Source organism: Corvus brachyrhynchos, unplaced genomic scaffold (assembly GCF_000691975.1).
Source record: "Corvus brachyrhynchos isolate BGI_N302 unplaced genomic scaffold, ASM69197v1 scaffold53, whole genome shotgun sequence".
NCBI lineage: Eukaryota > Metazoa > Chordata > Aves > Passeriformes > Corvidae > Corvus > Corvus brachyrhynchos.
In genome coordinates this window covers 801,097-824,948 of record NW_008237681.1, presented here as the reverse complement: position 1 = coordinate 824,948, position 23,852 = coordinate 801,097, and the positions used below count along the sequence as shown (strand labels likewise).

General features: G+C 39.3%; 1 protein-coding gene across 7 annotated transcripts in view; it reads left to right on the top strand.

Annotated features, from left to right (window-relative positions):
- Positions 1-23,852, top strand: part of RBMS3 (RNA binding motif single stranded interacting protein 3) — a 707,084-nt gene that overhangs the window by 619,627 nt on the left and 63,605 nt on the right. For all 7 annotated transcript variants that reach the window (XM_017732086.1, XM_017732084.1, XM_017732083.1 and 4 more), the window contains 3 exons: positions 9,549-9,595; positions 16,092-16,188; positions 18,762-18,812. In XM_017732086.1, the coding sequence (XP_017587575.1) occupies positions 9,549-9,595; positions 16,092-16,188; positions 18,762-18,812 (195 nt within the window). The remainder of the gene's footprint in view (positions 1-9,548; positions 9,596-16,091; positions 16,189-18,761; positions 18,813-23,852) is intronic.

Genomic DNA, 23,852 nt, shown 5'->3' with positions numbered 1-23,852 from the left:
TACACCTCTGCTTTTTCTTAGTTTCTTCCCCAAAGAAAAGTATTGAAACAGCATCCAAGAGATTCCTCCCTTAGTATTTCCACCCTGGCCAAATCCTGTGGTATCTAGACCAAGATGTATTTTGGCTATTGTTCAGATAAGCCTTTGCATTGTTGAATACTTTCATGAAGGGCATTTCTAAAACATCTGAGGTTTAACCAGCATTAGCACTGAGCGTGCATGAGAATTATTTCTCAGAAAGGCAGATCCCAGAGAAATGACACCAACAGTTCTGTCACTGGCCTCAAACTTGAGTGTACAAAGTAGAGACAAACAGCTGTGCCCAGTACTCTGCTGCAGGGAGGGAATGGCAGGAGATTTAGTGGGGACGAGCAGGTTTGCTGCAGTGTTACCTCTCTGGTCATGCTGTTCTCAGAGGTTTTTCTCTCTTTTATGAAGAGCTTCTATGGAATTTTATAAGACAGGATTTCTTTTTTTTTTATAAAGTTGTCAGATCATGCTGCAGAATGCAATAGAAAATCTTATTCCTGTCATACGTCTTTGTAGTTTCCTTCTTGACCATATAGAAATACTTTCATTGGCTGTTAAATTGACATCCCTTTTAAAGTCAAGTCTTTAGGAATATATTGAATTTCTCTAGGGCTTTTTGGGAGGTCTGGGAGGGTGGGTTTGGTGCTTGGTTGCTTGGCCATCTGTAACCAGTGAAGAATGCCAGATCTTGAATAGTGCTTTCTTGTCCTTATACTTACACTCTTGTTTGGAAATGTTCAGCAGATTTACTGAGACATTTAACTGAGTGTTTGTGATGGTTGACCAGTTCTGGACTACAGAGCCGAGTGCTTATATTAGTGATGGCTTTGTACAAGGCTGTCAAATTAGGCATCTAATAGACAGGTGCAATAAATGTACAGTGAAACCTGCAAGTGTTGGAAATATTTGCAGTAAAATTCTGACAATTTCTGCACTAAGTTCAGTAATTACTTTTTTGGGCTAGTTTCTCCTCACACTGTTTTAATTAGGCATTCTGTTGTGAAACTTAACCTGACAAGATTGAATTGAAATAGTGATAGAGCATAATCATATTCAAATTCTGTCTATAAAATATTTGATTCAGTTTACCTCTAAATTGCAACTGACAAGTCTAGAGGTGGGTGATATAACTCCCCCAAAATGTTTTAGTCAAAAACGTACCCAGGGAATCAAGTGTAGTCACAAAATGAGATCAGATTGGATTAAAAACTGCAACATGAATTTTGCAACATAATCTTCTATTGCAGATTTAATGAAACTTTGTTTTGCTTATTCAGAAATAATGTCTTTTGGTACATGTATTTAAGACCAGGTTTATTTGAAAATTACCTGGTAGACAGGGAGAAATCATCCTGAAGTTTATTACTGTTTACAATTTTAGAAAATGTAACTTTTCTACATCTGGTCAGCCCAAAGTGATTAAGATTTTTTTTATAGTCACAGTATTTTGAACTCTTTGATATTTGTTTTGCAAGTTTCTGTAAAATTTGGGCTATTGAAATAGTTGCATTGTCTTATAAGGGAATATCACCCTTACAGTATTGGTGCATGCATCACAACAGTGAGATGCACCATTGAATGCAATCCCCTTGTCATTGAATTTGGTCTGATGTCTATAATGATATTCAATAATTGTCACTAATAATACTTATATTGATTGCTTTTTGTGCTTCTGTAATCTGAGTTACATTTTTTATTTCTAAAGAGCCAAGAGGTTACCCTCCTTTCCTTCCCTTTCTTCTCTTCCTCCTTACCCCTTTCTCCTTTGTTTTCTTTCAAGCTCAGTTCATGGAATACCTAAAGAATTAAACATGTTTTTAATTCTTTCTTAAAAAAATAAAATGACCTGGTAGTTGGGGAATGTTGCTTTTGTAACTGTCTTTTTATCCACTAATCATTACAACTTTGCCTAATGCAAACAGTAATTTAGAGAGAAAAACATGCAGTAGGTAATTTGAGACACACACCAATTTTTTTGTAAAGTCAGTACCAGTGAAGGGCTGAAGCAGTTGATCTTGGTGCCAATGGTCCCTTCTTTACCAGCAGATGCATTTGGAAATGATTAGTAGTTCTGTGCCAGGCCTATTTTTAGCTCAGACATGGATTGTTTTTATGCTTCCAAGGAGATAGGTACTACTTAGTTGTGTTCCATAATCCCGAGTGTCTAGGACAGATGTATTTTATACCTGGACAAGTAACATTTGTTCGCTGTGAAAGGCAATTCCCAGTTCTGTCCAGACAAGCAGTAGTACCCTCATATGTAAACCATCCACAAAGACATTTACTATATATATTTAGTATGCCTGTAAGTTAAACACTGGCACTTTGCATGCTTGTTTTCAACAAAAGCTTAGTTTAGCAAAGAGAGGTGTTGAACCTGAAGAAAGCCCAAGCAGAGGGAGAAAGAGAAGGGCAAAAGATAATTGACCAGTAATTGAAAATATCTGGAATAATGACACAAGGTGCTGTCACTGTGGGCAATATTTTGAAAAGATGCCTCAGTGGCACAAATACCAAAGACTAATTTGGATTTTGAGCTTATAAAGTACTTAGAAATATTTTAAACCAATCACTGTCACTGCAATCAGGATTTTAAAAGGCCCATGGTATAGTTAAAACAGAATCAGCAGTGTACCTGTTCTTAGAGATTAGTTTTCTTTGTTTTCATTTTGGCTTCAAATTTCCTTCTCTGGTGAAAAATGTCATGCCATTTGCCCTGGAGATTTTCCTGTAGCTGGGTTTTCCTCCAAATTCTGCTGCTATAGCAGCGTTTTCTTAGACAGAATAAACAAATGTTGGAGACAGGCAAAGGACATACCTTTTTCTGCTGTATCCCCAACAGATACCAGGAGTGCTGCAAGCCAACTCACTGTAGCACACACATCTAGTGTGCAGATGTAATAAACAGCTGACATAACACTGGATCACACTGATGGCAAAATGGGTGTGCCAGATCCCCAAGAGCAGATGGTTCATAGACCTGAAGATGACAAGGTTAAATGTATGGGCTGGCTGTGGAAAGAGAAATATTGTATTATATTATATTATATTATATTATTTCTCTTTTGTTGGTTTTTATTTTTCTTTTCAATTTTTGTAGACTTCAGCACTTACATTTTAACTAACCAGATAAACTGAAGTGGGAAGAAAGTGACTCAATCCCAAGAACAGAAGCTGTGTATGTCAGACTTTCATTCCAGTTCTGTGGGACAAAAGGGTTTCTTGTCATTCATTTGGATATCTGAACTTGTTATTGTGTTTATCAGTGCAGCCTCTGACGTTCTGAGATTCATGAATCACTTCCCAAGTTTAACATCAATATTATATATTTTTCTCTCCACAACCACTGTTTTCCTCAGAATCTGCAGCTGCTTAAGGAGCACACATCACTGGGAAATGCTCCATTTCTTTCATATGCGTCTCTATATCTAAGAGGTGTCACATTTGCATTCTAGATTTCTCCTTCTCTAAAAAGCAAAGATGGGGGTTTATTCACAATTAAATTCAGAAGCCTTTCTAATAATGTTGAATATTTCTGACAGAACTGCTAAATAATCAAAGAAAGGAATTCTGCCAAGTTAACTTTACTGGTGACTGAGCTTGTTTTATTAAATCAGTATTTCCCATTAATCTCATTTGGGTTGATGATTTCTTTCCCCTACTCTCTCTTCTTCCATCAAAGCATTTCAATAAGGGTATCTGCTGTCAGGGCACAAGAGATCCTTGTGTTGTGACGCCTGGCAGGTATTAGCAATGGAAACAAAACAAGTACAGGAATCTGAGTGTCGAAATTTCAATTGATTCCACTGTAGTAGCCAAGAGCATGTCCTGGGATGGCAGTCCTCCAGTGGGAAAGGGTGAAGGTATGAGTCAGTGGAGATGGAGAAGACAAACATATCTTTTAGTCTAACTCCCACATCAGTTCACCACAGAAGTCCCTTAAGTCCAAGCGTACAACCTTACCTTTCCAAATCTCAGCTTAAGCAGGAGAAATCCAGGGGGAAAACTCCCCACATCCATGGATTTCACCCCTGTTTAATTTGTAGGCCTCTCCAATTTTTTCCAATGGGACTGTGGTCTCCTGCGCAGTATGAGATCCTGCAATGGCAGCAGCCTTGCCTTGCAGAGGTGCTCCAGCACTGGGCAGAGGCTGGCCAGGGCAGGTTTGAGGAGATAATGTGGAAGTTTCACCTCTGAGGAGGAGGTGTAGCACATCTCTGTAGCAGGTCGGTATTATGGTGAACTTCTGCATGCAGTGTCGTAAAGGCGTGTACACGGAGAGTAGATGGTGATATGATGGTGAAGTTGTTCATGAAAGCAGCTTCCCAGCAACACAGAAGATGCTGGGCTGCACAGAAGATGCACAGAAGAAATTGGTCATTTATAGGTGTTCATGTTTGCTGGAAGACAGATACTGGAGAAGAAATTGGTCATTTATAGGTATTCATGTTTGCTGGAAGACAGATACTGCACTGATAAGTGTTCTTGTGAGACATCACGGGGGTTGGGTAGAGAAATAATAAACCCACTTTATTTCACATGATGTTGAAGATCTGCTCATTTATGTTCAAATCATAACAAAGAGAGGGGGGAAAAAAATAACCAAACCAGAAGCAGAACACCTTGTCTTTGTCCATGGAAAAATTGTCACAGTAAAGTGTTGAACAAAAGGCCTTCAAACTTCTAGGGAAACCCTTGCTTTCCAGAGGCTTTTTGATATTTTCTGCACTTCATTGAATGAAAGAGCTTAAATTTAAAGACAGGTGCAGACTGAATCTCTTGGTTTTAGTATCTCTTTCACTGATGTCAAGAGTTAGAAAACTGTAGCAAAAAATAGCAAAAACCTTAATTCCTTCCTCATGTCCTTAAGTTCAGACACTTTGGTAAAAATAAGAGATAAGTAATCTTTTAAAAAAATCAATATTTTAACAAACTGGGTTAATTTCTATGTCACCTGACTTTCTGAACAGACCAGTAGTTATTAAGAATGATCTTTATTTCCATTATGTGACTGAAAGCAGCTATCACTTTTTTTGATTACTTTAAGCAATTGCATATTGAAATGCTGAGGTGCAGAATTTTCACAGAATCACAGACTGTGTTGATTTGGAAGGGACCCATAAGGATCACCGAGTCCAACCCCTGACCCAGGAGTCACACCATGTGCCTGAGAGCATTGTCCAAATGTTTCTTGAACTCTGTCAGGCTTTGTGCTGTGACCACTTCCCTGGGGAGTCTGTTCAGTGCCTGACCACTCTCTGGGTGAAAAACCTTTTTCTAATGTTTAACCTAAACCTCCCTGACTCAGCTTCAGGCCATTCCCTTGGGTCCTATCCTAGAGAGAAGAGATCAGTGCCTGTCCCTCCTCTTCCCTTCATAAGGAAGTTGCAGACTGCAATGAGGTCTCCTCTCAGTCTCCCCTTCTCCAGACTGAACAGACCAAGTGACCTCAGCCACTCTCCATCCAGCTTGCCCTCAAGGCCCTTCACCTTCACTAACACCTCAATATCTTTCTTATATTTTGGAGCCCAAAACTGCCCCCAGCACTCGAGGTGAGGCCACCCCAGTGCAGAGCAGAGTGGGACAATCCCCTTCCTTGCCTGGCTGGGGATGCTGTGCCTGATGCCCTCCAGGACAGGGTTGGCCCTCCTGGCTGCCAGGGCACTGCTGGCTCAGATTCAGCTTGCCATCAGAACCCCCAGGTCCCTTTCCACAGAACTGCTTTCCAGCATCTCATTCCCCAGTCTGTCCATACATCCAGGGCCACCCCATCCCATGTGCAGAATCCAGCACTTTCCCTTGTTTAACTTGATATGGTTGGTGATTACCAAGTTTGCTAAATTGTCACAGTCTCTCTTCAGGGCCTCTCTGCCTTCAATGGAGTCAACAGCTCTTCCTAGTTTTGCATCGTGTGTTTTCATTCCATAGCTGAGTCTATGTCCATTATCTGGCTGAGTGGCATGAAAATTGTGTGGTTCAGTTGTTACTTAATAGAAGATTTTTCTGACAAATACTTTGCTAAAGAAGCATTCCATCATCAGTGCCACTCCCTCAGGTGCCATTTTATCAGGAGATGTCACTGTGAGAAGAAAGAATAAGCCCCTCTCCTTCTACTGAAACAGGAGCAAACCAGTGAATGAAAAGGCCTGGAAGAAAACAGTCTCTCAGCACGGCAGAGGGCTGCTATAGAGGCATCAATCTTGGTATAGTTCAGCCTGTTTTAAGCCCTATGATGGCTATATTCAGTTCTGATTTTGACAGAATAGCTAGACCTCTCTCACATGGGAGTCTTGAGGCCAACCCTAATATTCTGCATTTGGTATTTTTGGAATTCCTGTTTGTCTGCTGTGGAGGAAAGTTCAGACAATTTTCCAGTAAGTTATTATTGCTCATCAGTTTTTATTCCTGATGAATGAGGATGCTTCAGACCATAAATCTTTGACTGGTCCAGGCTAAGTGTTGCCACTCCTGGGCTTCCAGCCAGCATAATTTTGTACAGAGGAATTGTACAACTTGATGAGAAAGAAGTAAATAGTCCTGTGTTAGCAGCTATTTGAAATAGCAGCTGTTTAAGGCTCTGCAGCAATGGGGGATATTAGCAATATTACTGGGGCCAACTGTAGGTGGTTACCATATGCACATATTGCCACATGCTGTGTCCTATTTGTCTAATGTGAAACTTTTCATTTACTGGTAAATGTGGTGGTGATATTTATAGTGGTCACTGCTGAAGTACTTGAACAGATTCTGGTAATCTGTCTCCATGCAGTATGGATATGGAACGTGGATAAGGAGGAGATGAGTGTCTAGCCTTTCAAATTTTGTACTCTTCAGGCACACAGCTGGGTCCCCCGTTCTTAATACCAGTGCAGAGAACTGAGTTTGTGCAGTTTGTCTGCATGGACCCACACACAGGTCTGGGGTGTGAGGGGGTTGGAGGGTGAGATGAGTGTCCATGCCATGGCCATGTGCTCAAATATCCATGAGAAAAGGAACTGAAAGGAACACAAACGTCTGTTTGCAGGTCTCACGTGAACAGCAAGCATCATTAGGGCTGCAGTGAAAGAGCTGCTGCAGGTTGTCATTTCTGCACCTTCATTCTTACTTATGTCAAAGAAACCAAAATAGTACCAGTTTTTTATTTCCACTTTTCCTCCCAGACCTACCTCCCTTATTGCCATTTTGTCTCCAGGTCACTAATGCAAGCTGTGGGATATAGTGAACTCTGATCCAGAAACTCTAAGGGTGACTAGATCTAGAAACTCCTTAATTTAGAAAGCTTGGCTCTGTCCTTTCCAAAGAATTTTTTTTTTTCCCCCTCAGACTTGAGTAGATGTGTGATGAGGTGTTAAAATGTAAACACCTAGATTTATAGGGAATATCTTAAGTTATTTTAGCCAGTATTTTTTTTTAAATTGTTAGAATTAATTTTTTTGTCCCTCTAGGGCTTGTACATACTATTTGTCTTCACCAGTGCAGGAATACAAAGAGAGAGCAGTAACAAATTTTACAGATGTTGAAAAGAGAAACGAAAACAAGACAACAAGTTTCCTCAAAAATGTATTGCAGACAAAAAGTTTATGATATTGAAGTTTTCTTTTTTCTTTTGTTTTGAAATTTATACATTTCCATTAGTAATTAATGCAACCTTACTAAACAATATAATATGCTGAACGTGTATAAGACATAAGAATATTAAACCAAGTAAAGTAACGGATGATGATTTTCTACATCAAAAGTAGTGGTTTAGGTCACCATAAATTCAGCTCTCTGACATTTTAAACTTGCAGAAATAGCCATTTTATCTTTCTTTGTATGAAATCAATACTTCTTTTAAAAATAGCCACATGCACTTGGACTTAGTCTCCTGAATGATTCTTTGCTTGGGAGAGACTACATATTTTATTAAAACAGTGGCATTTTCATAAAGCAAAACATTTGCCCTAGCATCTGCTTAAAAGAATAACAAGAAAAATACACAAATTTAATAAGGACACGAACCTTTTTTTTGGCGACATAAGGTAGCAGGAAGCCTGGCCTTTCAGATCAGAAACTATTTTTGGCCTCTGGAAACCTGGACCATCTCCTCCTAGAGCAGTTTGCAGCTGCTGGGCTAACCCGGCTCTTCCAGGACTGCTTCCTGCTACTCTGCCTGCTCGTCACCAGTGCATTTACCCTGGCTGCTCACCTGCCTGCCTGGGAACCAGCCAAGCCCAAACACTTTCCTGACCTGTCTGCGCAGCCATCTGGAATGGGGCAGATGCCATTATTCAAAAGTACTTTGGTAGATGGCTTTAGGGGCATGAAAAGCTCCCAGCAGGAGCACAGACCATGCCACGTGGTTGGTAAAGCATCTGTCCTTGAAGAAAATGCTGCCTGTCTCAGGCAGCAAGCATAGGATGTGTATGAAAAATGAAGAGAAATACAGTGCCTTGGGGGTGGGATGGTGCCATGGCAGTTTTTCAGCTGCTCCCATAGGGAGAGCACCACCTTGAGCAATAGGGTTCCTCTCCCCTATGCTTGTAACCCTGCACAAAGGACAACTTCTTCCCATCTCTTACATTGGTAGTGTCTTACATTGGAAAGCATTTCACAAAGGGAGGGATGAAAATCAATAAGGAAGGGAAAAAGTCAAAGCAAATGCATGTCTTTAAGTAAATGCTGGGGGAAAAAAAGGTCTTTCCTGCATGACCCTGACTGCTATCTTGGAGCATAAGGTGGAGTGCTAAATTCTGTCTCCAGCCCTGCTCTCTCACTGCCTTTTCTGTGGTACCTGTGGATATGTCTGCTAATGGTGGCAGTGATGACAGTTGTTAACTGGACAATGTTTTAACACTGCCAAATCCTTTTGCACAGGTCACGGTCTGCCTGGTGGTAAATGGCAGTTGAAAAGCTCTGTGTAACACATTAACAAATTTTTCTGCTGTCCAGACCTCTGAAGTATTTTAAAAGCCTCGTTTGAAAGCTCAAGCTTTTCTGCTCCACAGCCCTTTTTTTGTTTCTTGTCTCATGGTAATGAATTAACTCTAAGTATGAGTTACACCCCAGGGAAATGGTTGGCGGGGTCATGCGGGTGTGACCTTTGTAGGAAAGATGAGACTCCTTCCTGTGAAGCTCTCATGAAGTTGGCTTTGGAATATTTACCAACCACCTATCTCACAGGTAACAGCAGGATTTGGGCCTGTCTTGTTATAGTGAGTAATCAGCTGTAAAGGCATTGATTGGAGTTATTAATTGATACTGGAGCAACAAAAACACCATTTGCCCTAAATGTTATGGAAAGATGACAGCCAACAGACTGAACAGATCTGTTTCTCAGTGATCTCTCACGCAGGGGAGGTACCCAATCTGTCCATGCTGCTTTGGGCCGTCAGAGAATTTAGATTTCTATTTAAGTTGCATTCAGTTTTTATTCATATTGGCTTAGAATATGTTTCATGTCTTTCTTTTTTTTTTTTTTTTCTCTCTTTTCCTGCAGTAATAGTAAAAATCTGTTTTTCTTCCCTAACTATATGCAGGCTGGCATGGCTTTGACTTACGATCCAACAGCTGCTATACAGAATGGGTAAGGAATGCATGTTTTCTTACATCTTTTTAAAAATTATTTTGAATGTTATCTTCTGTTTTCTCTTTCTGTGGTGAAACTTTTTGAAAAGCAAATCCACTCAGTCATATTTTGTCTGAAGTGCATAATGCCATATTGTCAAGTTCTTCTTTTACTTTGCCTTTTCTTTTTATGCCTTCTTGTTTGCAGTATCCATTTGAACGGGAAGTTGTTTTTCCTAATAATTTCCATCACTATTTGGCAAATGTCAGTAGATGTCTTTTTAATCTCTCTTTGTCATGAAGTGGGAACCAGTAAAGTTTCCCTTTACTGACTTGGCTTTTGTTAAAATAGCCATTGAAGATTCCAACGTATTTTGGATAACAGAGCTGTTACTTCATCTGGGGTTCTTTCTGTAGGCTGGCTGGCTTCCATGGCATTGTCTGAATAAAAATGCCAGATAGGGAGAAAGCCTTAAATTAGTGTGTAAGCAGATGGGATTTAAGGGTAAAATGCAACACTCTTCTTTATTTCTCAGCTACCATTTGCTGACACAAGGAATTGCAATTTTATCTCAAGTTGTGCAGTGAAATTACATCAACATATTATTTACCTGCATGATTACATTTCCAATTATTTCATAAGCTAGAAAAAGGTATCCTTGAAATTTAGCTCTCTTTTCAGCTAGGTTAACAACAATTTGAAGAGAGGCAGAGAGTTCAGCCCTGAACTCTTCAACAGTCACTCTTTGATCAGAGAGATGTATGATATGATTATCAAATTCCATGCACACTCCCACCTGTGTTCTCCAGCTGAAGGGGAGAATTTATTGATATAGATAAGGATGGGTTTATTTGTTAAATATTTGTTAGGTCACTGCTAGCTGAAGCATTTAGGAAAACACCCTAACATTCCTAGTAGTTTAAAAAAAAAAAAAATCAATAGTAATAGTCAGTCTGTTTTGTCTAATTTCCCTTTAAATGCAGTAATTTTGTAGGGCTTGTGATATTCCTGTGTTGTGGAGGAAGAGGCCAAACACAGAAGAATAGAGAGTTTGTTTGTAGTTGTGATTTCAGAATCCTCTGCTTCTATCTCCCTGTTCTGACCTCCAAATGAGTCATTCTTCTCTATTGTCATACTTCTCAGCTGGTAAAACATTATAGTCCATAAATAAAAACATCACTGGTTCATAATCCACCAGTGTTTCATGTGGACAACTAGCTCTTTTTTTCATATAAATTCCTGCATGTCGGTTGTGTGAATGTTATGGAAACTGTAGCTTGAAGGATCCTTTGAGACTAATACAATTTTAATTCAAGAATAATTTTTCTTGAAGTTATGAATCTTATCTCACGAGGAGGGCAGTGTGGAAGTGAGCAAAAAGCTGTTGCTGTGCCCACACTCACCCTGTACCTAAAAAGGTGCAGAATACTTTGACAGTCATGTGGTCTGAGCCAGTAAGGTTTGCATGGCTCAGTGTCACCCAAAGATCTGTAAAACAAAGGCCTTTTCCTTGTAGCATTCAGCTGGGGTCACCAGTGTGACACTTAGTGAACTGACGCTGGGGATGGGAAATGTAAAGATACCAAGTCAATGTAGTAATTCAGAAGAGGTATGAATTACAAACAAAATTTTTAAAAAAATATTAACTGCACGTGCTGACATTTACTAGAGTTCTTTATAGGGTTGATAGATGCGTTTGGATGCATCTAAGTTGCTAAGTCCACACAGGATTATGTGGAGGATGGAAGCCTACTAGAGAAACATGTCTCTGCAGGTGTCATGGGGTAGTACTTAAAATTCGTAGTTCTTTAAGAGGCATGGATTATATTAGGTTTGGAGTTGGGCCATAACCAAACCTCAGGGAAGAATCTGGACTCTTGTTTCCAAATGAAAAGGTAGGTTCTTACTGTTCATGGTGTCGTACTATCACTTTTATTACCATATAACTGCATATTTGCCTTGAAAATCTATAGCAGGAATAAAACAAAAGAGAGTGAGAGAGAAGCTTTCACTAAAAATGACTACGATTTTTTCTCCACTAAGGAATAGATTATTTTCTTCTGAGTCTATTACATTGTAAAGCTTGATTCTCCATTTCATTATATTGTTTTTATGCCCATATAGCTCTGTTTAAGCATCTAGTGGAGTTACATCAGCATAAAACTGGTATAATGTAGTAGAGAATCCAGCCCGTAGTGTACCATAGCATTGCAGTATGAGGTACTGAAGATATGGTAAGCACACACTTCAGTAGATAAGCTCTTTTCACTTGGCAACCTCTCTGCACCTTTTTTTTTGTTTTATAATCAGCCTTTTCTGAATTGTGTTTACCAAGGTACTCAGGTTTTATTTTGGGGAGTAGTGTGCCTGTTGTAATATGCTATTGATTTTTCAGTTTGTGGCATTAACATTGTTTCAATGGTTTTATGCACTCATACAAAGAACAGGATAGAGCACTTGTACTTGCACTGTAAGGAAGCTCATTTAAAATGTTCCTGAGGCTAGAGTCCTCCTGGCCATTTGACTAAGGTTGCAATGTACTGTATCAGTTTAGTATCTCATATCTGGGGGACTATTTTGTGCATTTGCTGGCCAATGGGCTCAATATTCAGATAGGTCTTTTCCAACTCAAACATCTGACTGTGTGCCTTGTTGCAACAGAAAATTGCTGCCTTGATAATGCTTGGTAATACTCTTACATTATGTGAGCCCCAGGATACTATTTATGAATCTAACTTTTTCAGTACTGCCCGCAGGCACGAGGCATGAGCAAATGGTGTTTATTGCAGTGCAAATAGGATCTTGCTCTTGCGCAGATTCTGTCTGGAAGCTTGCATGTTCCCCAATAGAATGGGAACCATATGGATTTTTTTTCTACTTTTTGGCAGGGAAATAGCGGCCAGACACTGCAGATAGTGCAGTCCCCAAATGTGAAGGGAGGGTTGGTGTAGCAGGGGAGTATGTGCTTTGTCTGTTAAGCAACAAAAACTGTTGTTAAAGCGCTGCCTCTGTGTGCCTTATGATGCACTGGAAACACACTTCTTTCTAACAGCACTTAAAAATGTGTTCTTTTGAGCTCCTTATACCCCCCCTCAGGAACTTCTGGGGGCATCTTTTTGCCTACTAGTGATGAGTTTCCCCTGTGCTTATGGAATCTAGACATGCTGAAAAGGTCTATTTTTAATACAAGGGCGATGTCCATTTTGCCTTGCCCTTGCCACCTGCATGCTTATGCTTCTGGCGTTGCAATTGCAGCTGAGGAGCGGGGACGCTGTCTTGCACCTGCAAAAAACTGCATGGACCAATGTAAGGATGCAAACTGCATTCTCAGAAAATGCATCTGAGCCTTTTGGAGAGCTCTCCTTAGAGCTCACAGGTCAACTACCACGAAGCCTACAGCTCTCAAAATACCTAGTGCACTTCAATGCCAGGAAACTTGGAGGCATAATTTAATACATCTAAAATGAGTCAAAGCCAGTATAATTCATATGTCTTTCCACTCCTCTTTCTGATGCAGATATTCTGATGACTGAGAGTCCTTTATTCCCTTGAATGAACTTACAAATGCATCTTCCACCTCATTTCACCTCTCCCTAAGCCTAAAGAAAAAAAAGAAGGTAAAGCCTAAGACTGAATATAGCAAGGTCCTCAGCTGCAGATCCTGTTGGCATGCTCTAGGGTTTGTGCCAGAACAGGCCACCCTTGTTCTTTGTTCCCCCTGTTTTTTATTAGATCCCCAGCATGTCTCTTAATGCCAGACATATGAGGATATTAGCCCATTTGTATGTAAAGGGAATTTAGCGAGATGCCTCAGTGTCCCATGGGTGAGGGCATGTTGAGCTCTCTTTGTCAATGAGCCCTGCCCTGGCAGCAAATGACTCCAGCACTGTGGTAGGTTGAGCATCCCATACCTGAGTGTGGCTCTGCTTGAGCCTGTCCCCAGCAAGGACACCTCTATCCTCACCATACGGATGTACTTCACGTGTGGCAGAGACATCCCCATCCTTTAGTATTAGATCCTTTTGGCCACAAGTGGCACTGAGGAAGGAAGACAAGCCTTTGTCTCTTGATGTAAGAGATTCCTGACTGCAAAATGTTTTCTCTACAGCCTGTTGCAGTGACTGAGATTGTTACATTTGATTTTATTATTATTATTATTATTATTAGTATTATTATTAAAACTGAAATATATGGACTGGATTTTCTTGCATTTGCATCATCAGAGTTTCTTCCTGTCTCTTCCTTGATGCCCTTGTGCATGAATTTTCCCAATACAGCTGAGTGTCCTGGTAGTATGTTTTATTTGATGCTTATTTGAAAGCATTCCAAATGGCGTCAGATAAACGGCATTGGCAGGGGTGTTGGAAGGGCTGTATTTTCCACATTACCGTAGTATATATTCTACAGGCTTATGTACTATTCAGATAACTGCATCTCTATGCTGAAACTGAAATGGCAAGCTGTCTGTCAAGTTCTTGGCTTAGCACACATTTTCTGTAAATTTGTTAGTATTTGCTAGGATTTATTGGAGAGTTTATTCCAAAGAGTCAGCACTACTTCCAAATGGAAAGTTGTTTCTTCCCTGTACTTGTCTTTGTCCAAGCAGTTCATATGTGGTTATGAGTGTGAGCCCAACATCAGTACCAGGTTTATGAACAGAATGAGAACAGAATGAACAAAACTGTGTGGTTTTCTCAAAAGTGTTCTGGTTTTATATTATCTTTTAGCTTAAGAGTTTTATATGTATTTCTATACATTCCACATTTTACCCATAGACTAAATTCTGTCAGTCTGCCATTGACTGTTTTCATCTGCTGCACACATTTTTTAGTTGATCCACTTAGCAAGAGCATGGCCCAAGAGATTTCTGGTTAACATTGATCTGGGGGAACACTCCTATAAAAGGAGTTAGATAATATGCGTTGTGCTAGTGCCTTAGATGAACCAGTCTAGTGGTAAAAATCCTTTCTCCCATGATGTTGTGTGATCTTAATATTTGGTGTAAGCATGGAGATACAAATACCTCTAAGTTCTCATAATAGGATATATATAAAATTGGGCAAAGGCACAATTTTAAAATAGTCTCTGTGCGAGCATTGTGAGGGCAGATAAATGGTCCTAAAATAGCATTATATTTCTATTAAACAAAAAATCACTCAGATGCCACCTGCTGATTTTGGCATTTTAAAATCTGATTTGGAATAGAAAGAACAAATTATTGCTTCTCTGTCTCCCTCTCCCCTCCTAACTTCGAATGTTTCCGCCCAACATTCAAAGACATCAGCCTGTTTTTCCAAGGCTATTGGTTGAAGTCGGTGGTTATTTGAGCCTGCATCAAGAATGAATGCATCCAGTCTGAACTAGACTGATTAGTACTAAATCTGTGATGCCAGGGTGATCAGGAAATAGAGCACTTGTACAAACACCAGTAATGATTTTTTTGTTGTTGTTGCATAGCTCTCATGGAAAGCTACTGTTGATTGCCTCAGAGTAGGGAGGGGAAAAAATATAAAAAGAGAGAGAATGCAGTCCACTTCACTCTGCAGAATCTTCTGTTGCTTACTGGTGCATCCTATATGAGAAGGATCTACATGAGGTTTAAATCGGACAAAAGAACACTGCACATAAGTGTTTCTCTCTGAGTCCAAAATACCGGCATTTGGACAACTGTAAGACCACAAACATTCTTTTTTTAAGCAATTTTATTGTTCTGGCTTACAGTTAAAACTGAAAAGAGGGTAAATGCAGAAATCTTTACAAGCACACACATATTAAGTACTAACTCAATCCAGGAGTAGTGATATTTTCCAAGTGATAATTTTATCAATAATCATTAACCCACAGGGAAGGAGAAAGAATATAACATTTATTACCATAAAGCAAGAGATTGTGCAGCTTCTGTTCATAGCATGCAACAGTGGAAATAAAACCAAGTAAATCTGAGATTTTCAGTGCTGCCTGGGGCATTTAGCCTCATAATTCCTGATACATTTCACCAGGAAAGGAGTGTTTTGCTCTCTGCCTAGATGAATATGAAAATTTCAGCCAGAGTTTTTGTAGCCACCCCTTAATAAAATAATTCAGGCATGTATATAGAATGTGTTATTCTCAGCACTGAAGCACTAGGATATGAAAAGAAAACAGTAGCCTGTGTAAAAATGAAATCGGTAATGTTGTCTTCGATATTGTGTAAGAAATTTCCTTTCACTAGCTAGCACTCTGGAAAATCAGCTGTCTTTGCATTTCAGATAATTGCTTCTTGTATTGTGAAGTTCTATATTTGTGCTAGTTGAAGTGAAAAAAATATGCTTTGTGTAAATATTCCTCCTCCTTTCCATTTTCAAGATCTGCTCAATGGAGCCATCACATCTTTTTTATTGTGGTTTTAGAAATAGATGGACATAATTACCTGTGTAGACTCTTTTTGTCTTTGCCCAGGAGGCAGTGAATTATTTAGTCAGAGCCTAAGTAGTCAAAAGGTTCAAAAAATCTCGCTTCTGTTCTTTGTTTGCAGATTTTATTCCTCACCGTACAGTATTCCAACAAACCGCATGATTCCACAGACATCAATCACGCCATTCATTGCTGCTTCCCCTGTCTCTACATATCAGGTACGTCAGATTTGCACTTGTCTACTGTGTTTCCCAGTTAATTATGTTTTGGATGTGGATGTAGGCAGAGTCTATACCACAGAAAATTGTGTAAGTGCTTGCACTCTTGAGTCACGCTTATAACAAAGGGCTCTCTAGCAGTATTCAGGTATCATTGGGTAGAGTTTTAAGTGTTTCCCGCATTCTTTACAGCAGTAATGAAAGCCACTGTAATTCTTAATTTCAATCAGCTTCTCTGATAAACAAAATTTTGTTTAATTACCAGTTTACAACACCAGAAGCTTGTCATTCTTATTGAACTGTTTCCTCATTTTGGCTCTCCTTCATTAGCCAAATTTTTTTTTAAGTGTTTTTTCTAATAATTTATGTTGACTGCGTTATACTTTGACCTTTTGACCTCAGCTGTATTTTTTCCAGTAAGTGCATCCTTTAAAAGCACTCATTTTTATACAATAATCCCTGACAAAGCAAATTACTTGAGGATAAGTGTCCTCAAATCGTTCTTTAGTCTGCTACATGCCATATCATTCAGAATTTCTCTTTTCAGCATATCTCTCTCAGATCTCCACTGGGAAATTATTGTCTTGTTTTGGCTTTCTGAGATGGAAGTCAAACCCAGATTGTACACTTTTATTATTAGCCATTCTCTGGGAACATATCGCTTCACAGAAGCTGGTCATTTTCTATACATTTTCCAATTTTAGTTATTTCTCTCCTGTGCCATCGGTGCTTTTCCAGCCCTGGGTCTTACCTGAAATAAGCTACCCAAACTTGCAAAGCTGCATGGTGGGTTGTTCTTAACGTCAGGGTTGGTTTGTTGTGGGTGGGGGGTTGCTGATGGTATGGTACTGCTTACAGGTAATTCTGGGGGGGTAACTGTGCTTTAAACTTGATTTTCAAAGAGAGATTATTCTTGTCATTCTCTTTGACTTTTGTGTTATTTTATTTTGGATGGCTATGTAGCACTTGCCAAACAAAAGTTGTTTTGATGAGGTCAATTCAGTAAATTTCAGTAATGACAGCACCAAAGAAGAGTCAAAGCCAGAGATACACAAGCGCAGCTCACACGCCGTTTTCTCAGTAGCAAAGCTGGCTTAAGAGCCATACTACTTCCCCCTTCTTCAGGCCAATGAGTTCAGGCCACCCAGCTACTTACTTTCACCAGTGCTCCACAGTTCACAGTTGCTCCCTTTTCCCATTCTGATTTGAGCCATTGCATCGGTTTGTGATTTCATGTGTTTGCACCAAAACCATTCATTTTTATTTTTTTTTAACCCGTATCATTTTCCTTAGATAGTTTGCAGTGTAAGCCCAAAGACATTTGCCCTGGCACAGTGAAGGAACTGCAGTGGTGCAAGAGTGGGAGCAATGAGAAGCAGCAAGATGTGCCAGCTCTAGTGTGTTTTAACTCATGGGGATTCACAGCAGAAAATGTTTCAGTAGAGGTGTTCGCATGTGGGTGTGCTGGTTTTAGTTCTAAAGATATTTTGCTAAACTTGCTTTTCAACAAAAAATAGACTTTGATAAACACATACAAAGGTTGAAGCACACTGTTATACAATTAATTCTCAACACTTCCTTCATCAACAAAATCACAGGGCATCTGGAGAAGCGGGACCTTGTAACTTTCTCCTTGTCATGCATGGTCAGCCTGAGGTGCTACACACCCATCTCTGTGACAGCAAGGGAGGTGCCCTCTGGTTGCTCTAGCACAGCTACATCTTTTGTGTACTTGTGTGTTGTGGTGCCCAGATTGATGCAAAAGGAAACTAAAATACACAATTCTTGGGGCTGAGTCTGAGCTATGATAGCATGTGGGCTGCTCACACATAGCATAGGAGGGAGTTATGGCTCAGAGATGCCACCACAAATATGCAAACACTCTGTAATGTGTTTAATTCTTAGTAAAATTGTTATATCCTTGAAATGTATGTCAGTCATAAGGCAGAACAACAAAGACAGACTTTGGCGATGCATATGGAGTTCTGGTGGGAGTAGACCCCAGGATGTTCAAGCTAAGAATGATCCTGGAGGGGCAGACTTCTTAAGCCAGCTTTGCCATGAAAGCTTTCAATTAGAATAAGTTTCAAAAACTCTGAATTAGATTTGCAGTGCTTACTGAAAACAGAATAAGCCATTCTGGGATCTCTGAAAATGTTATACCTTTAAAAGTTCATACAGATACCTTTGAAAATAAACTTTGAACATTTTATGTCTCCTGCACTGTCGGTTGGATGACATGTTCATGATTACACTGATGGATGAAAGCAAACAATGCAAATGAAAAAATAGGAAAACGGAATATTGAAGACTGCTTTATGAGATAAAATGTGCTTCATGGAAGTGGTGCATTCACTGAGACTTCTGACTTTGGTGGAAGACATTATCAAATGAAATACGAAAGTTTTTTCCTGTGTCAATAACTTTATGAAGCGTAAATTAATTTTGTGTTCAGTTATAAGACTTAAGTCTTTTGTCAAAATTAGCACCTTAGTTGTAATAGAGAGAATATTTTCAAGTAAATCTTCGAGTTTTAAACTTTTCAATGCTAATTAAAAGTATTTGATGTGCAGGTCCAGAGTACTTCATGGATGCCTCATCCGCCATATGTTATGCAACCAACAGTAAGTGGATACTTGGTTATATCTGGCTAAAAGTGCTTCCATTGTAGCCTTGCTCTGCTTGTCCAGCTACATGAAGGTCCTGGGTCATATAAGAGCAGCCAGCTGCTCCCTGTGTGTGACAAGAGCCCTCTGCTTTAAAGATTCTGTTTCTTTAAGGAGCACCACTTGATTTAGTGGAAAGGGGAGCATGGGCACTGTGTTATTTAATTGCATTGATTGTAAGAGAGTAACAAGTTCTGAAGTGTTGTTTCTGAAGCTCTGCTTCAGGGACTGCAAGATAACTGCATTCCTACATACTTTGAATTGCCAAAATCAACATGTGACCATTCCTTATATGTTTATCCATCAAAAATGTCCTGTGCAGTTTTATATAAAGGATCCTCAGTGCCTCAGTAATGCATTTCAACATAGTGGAGAAGGTGAAGCACAACTGTCTTAGAGAATTTCTACGAAATCTGTATCTCCTTTATGATTTGACCGGTCAACTCTCTTTTTTTGTCCCCCTGAGGACATTGTCATCTTTATCAATTTATAACTACTTAAGGCTGCTTTATGTTTCTAACCAACATTTATTAGAAGTAGTGCAGCTGATTTTTTGTTTACCTCACAGAACAGTTTCAAAGCACTTTGCCTAAATATTAGTGATACATGAGAAGAAAACACCACACTGAATTCCACTATATGCAGGTCACTTTAGTTACATTTCTACCTTTGATGAGTTTCTCAGGTATGGATCCACTTAACAGTGGCATTAATCAGAATTTAAATGTATATTCCAGATAATCATCAATACACTGATTTATACAAGAAGAGTAAAATTAAAATGAAGGTCTATGGCTTAGGATTGTTTGTTATTCATATATTTTGACTTCACAGTAATGTAACTTCTGGTGAGAGTTACAGCAACATGGATATAATTACACTACATATCTGTTTAGTAGCACAAGTCTCTCATCCCAATTTGCAATCCCGCTTCCACACCCCTGAGCTCTTTGGAGGCAAGTTCTTCAATTCTCTCACAAGGCAGGGACCACCGTGTGGGACTGACTGAGCACCCAGTTCCTACTGCTGCAGTGCTGCTCCTCTCTGCACACTGTGGGGGAACTTTCCATCTCGGTGGAGTAAAGCTGTTGCTGTATTCCTTGTAGGGAGATGAAATGTATTGAACAAATTCACAGTTAACATCAGTCCTGTATTCTAATATTCGGATTTAATAGCAGAGCACAAGAAATCTTAGATGCATGTATATGATGAGTTACCAGACTTGTGGAAGCCAAAGAATATCCAATTCTTGCAGAAAGACTCCCTTTAAAAGGAAAACCTAAGAACTTTGCCAATCCCAGATTTTGTGTTTATGCGTGTATTTGAGGTTTATTTGACAATATTCAGCAGAGCATTTTTTTGCAGTACTAGAAGAGGTATTTTAGTGTGGTAATTGAATGTATTTACCCCTTGGTAAGGACATGAAGAGAAAACTGTCTTTTATAGTGAATGGCACCCTCAATATGCCGAGTTAAATTTGTGTTCATTGTCAACCAGAGAGTCATGTCAAAAAAAGGAAGTGTGATTCTAGGTGGAAAAGCAGAGGGACAGTGGATAAGTGGTGTACCATTTCTGTTCCAGTGTCATTGCTGTCATGGGTTACTTCCATGTGTTTTCTGTAGCAATCCTAATCTCTTCCCATATGTTTCCAAAGATTATGTTCTTAAGAGGACATGAGGCATTTAGTACAGAAGAAGTATAAAAGCAAAAAGGCAGAACTACCATTCCCTGGGTTTTATTCAGAGATGAATTCTTATTCAGAAATGTCTGAAAACTTGTCAGAGTACTACCACACAGAATTCAGGAGACTTCAGAATTAATGGCCTGTTTTGAAAGAAAATAAAGAGTCTGTGTCCATTTTAAGTTTCTGTAGTTTCATGCCTAACTGTAGACTCTATTCTCGGCATCTCCATAGCTTTAAAAAAAATAAAGAAAAGATTACAGTAAAGTTGGCAGAATTAAGGATGTGAGTTTTTGTAACCCTGTGAGCTGATGAAACCAGGAACTTTCTAATTTGGTTAGCTTTTTGTTTCTTCTTGTAAGTTAGTTTTGCATGTTATTATCTAAATTGCTGCCACTTTACTTCATAATATTTTATGAGATGATTGATTGTGGCATGTGATGTCCCCCTGGAAACCACTGCAGATAAATATTACATTCCCCTTGCCCCAGGAAGGAGAACATTTTGTTAAGCCTCTATTATTCTTTGTGAGTAGAGATGAACTCATACAGAAAGCACAGTTTGAATTGCTCAAACAGTGGTGGTTAATTCTTTGTTTTGATTATAAGTATCCACTAAATCATGTTACTGGATGATTAGCTTTTCATTTCCGACAGAAAGACCTACTTGATATTTATGTATAATTTAACATCACGTAGTGTCCCTCATGACAAAAAGACAGGCAGAACCATGCTGTAGAGGAGACAAAGGGGGTTTTTCGCTCAGCGTGCTGTGCGCAGACCGGGCAGTGTTCTCCCAGACTGGCAAGCTTGCTCACAGGAGGGAAGAGCTGTGCTGCACGGCACTACCATCCTGTGTCTGTCTGTCCCTCTTCTGCCTGCCCATCTCATCTCCCTTCCCACCTGCCTCCCTGTGCAGCAAGTACAAAGCTCTTTCTTCAGTGATATCCCTTGCAGTAGGTTGGCCTGCCAGACATTTTGCTCCTTTATTTCCCTTTGTATATCGATTTCAGCCACATTTTCCTGATGTGTGAGTGTGTGCATTCTGTATCCATTTGCTTGGTGGATTAAAAAGCCCACTATAGTAAAAGATTACATTTCCAATTCCTTCTGTAGCTTTTTAACTACAACCAGATAAACCTCTGACCCTAACAAGCAAAAATGGCATATATATTAACTGGAAAATATTTGTGTATATTGCTTTCCATTCTCACCTTGTTTGTCTTCTTCTGTGATACCCTAAAAACAGAAAACAAGCAAAAATACATTTTCTAAGAAAATAATAGTCCAAACATTTTTGTCCTAAAAGCAGAAAGTGAGATGAACAGACAAGGACTCTGCAGGTATAGAACTGATATTGTGGGGTGATACTAATAAACAGCTGCAGATACAATTTTTAAGGGGGTTTTATTTTTGGTTACCAGTGATTTTTGCTGGTCTTACTCTAAGAGCCATGGAAAAATAATATCAAATAGGTTGAGGTAGCATTGCTATTTCTGAATAAATAGTATTAAAAATAAACTTCTGCTTGCATAGTAGGGTCACACATGAAAACTTCTCACATCTTTAAGCTTGCACAACCTTCAGGGTTTTGGAAAACAAGATTCCTGAATCATGTGGACATGATGAAAAATTTACCTGGAGGTTCATGTGTGACTCAGACACTTCTGAAAAATGCACCCTTTGTAAACTGAACCTTCACCACTTTTTCCCGTATTGACTGTGCTGTGTCCCAGTAAGAATACCTAAAATTTGGCAGTTTCATTGCTTTGCCATGTGCCCTGGTGCTCTCTCTCCATAGTTGTAAGGGAAGACAAGTTCCAAAAGAGTTATAGCAGTGTGATTTTGGATTAAAATTGGCAAAACATATAAAGCACTGATGGTAGTATGGGCTCAGTTTAGTTAACTATATCTTTCAAAGTACAGCGCTTACTCTTCTGTGTTTGAAATAAGGCTTATATTTCATTACTGCCTCAGGATGAGGATAGATGGATAGTGATGACAGAATGAAAACATAAATGGGATAAGAGTTATTCTGGGGATTTGTAACATTTGCCGTATTATTGTGTTTTTCCTGTAGTCCCTGAAGGCTGTTTGACAGGTCAGGGGATGCTTTGAAAAACAAGTTTACATGTCAAGTCACATGTAGACAATCTCATTTTCACTAATGAGAACATTTGTTCAAAATATTTTGATTCAAATCTTTATTACGAAAAATACATGTACTCTTCCTCTTTAAAGGCAATTTTTTTTTAGTGAACCAACTAAAATGTGCTACCCTGGTACTCAGTGTACACACTGGCTTTACACTTATCCTCTTTCATTTACAAGTAAAACTGTGCGACCATAAGTAATCACTGGATATGCACAGATAGATGTTCTTGTCAGTGTGGAATAGTTTCTACATAATAGCTGGAGAAGGAGTATGCCAGTGGCAGCATGAAAGGTGCAAGCAGAGCAGCATATGGAAAAATCTGCCATTGATAATGATAAAGTATGTTGGGGAGAACTTCTGTTCTGGAAGCTTCTCAAGCCCTCACAGTCCTTCTAGAAAGGTCAATGTCTTGAAAAACACCCTTATTATTTTTTTCTGTCATCCTTCCTGTGGCCCATGGCTGAATGTAATCTGTCTGTCTTTAAAAACATCAACAAAAACATGTCTTATTTCATAAGCAGTGTAAAACCCCTACTTTGGTGAGAAGTGAGGCTGAGTAAGGAATCCAGATTCTTGCCTTTTGATTGTTGTGCATGAATGTAGCATAAAAGGTACAAATTGTTCAACTGAAATGGATCAGTTTTCATTTTCTCACTAGCAACTCTGCTGTTCTGGAGAATACCCAAAATACCACAGCAGTTTCAGTGTTTTGATTCCTACGCTCTGGAACAAAGAAGTTCCTTGTGCTCCAATCCATGTCCCTCTCCCAAGACGGCTTTTTCTACCTCACGTTTATTGCTCTACCTTTTTAGGAAACAGAGCCAGGAGTCTATCTCGAGTTTGCCTGTTTGAGTGTAAGAAAACAAAGTGTGTCCTCTGCAGACAGTTGAGTCCTGCCCCTAAGATGAAATGTAAGAATTCAGCTAGCTGGTATGAAAAGTAAACAGGAAATAATCCTTAGAAATTGGAATCTCCAGTAAGTCTTTCAACTTTTAGCTGTGTATTTTTAAGAGATCCTTTGAACATGAACTTACTTGAACTCTTAAGGCTAAAGTGTTTAAAGGTTGAAATAACTAGCCAAATACCAATGACAAAGTTCTGCTGAACAATTTTAATTCCAGTGTTTCCCAAGGCAGAAAACTGAGGACTGCCAATTCTATAAC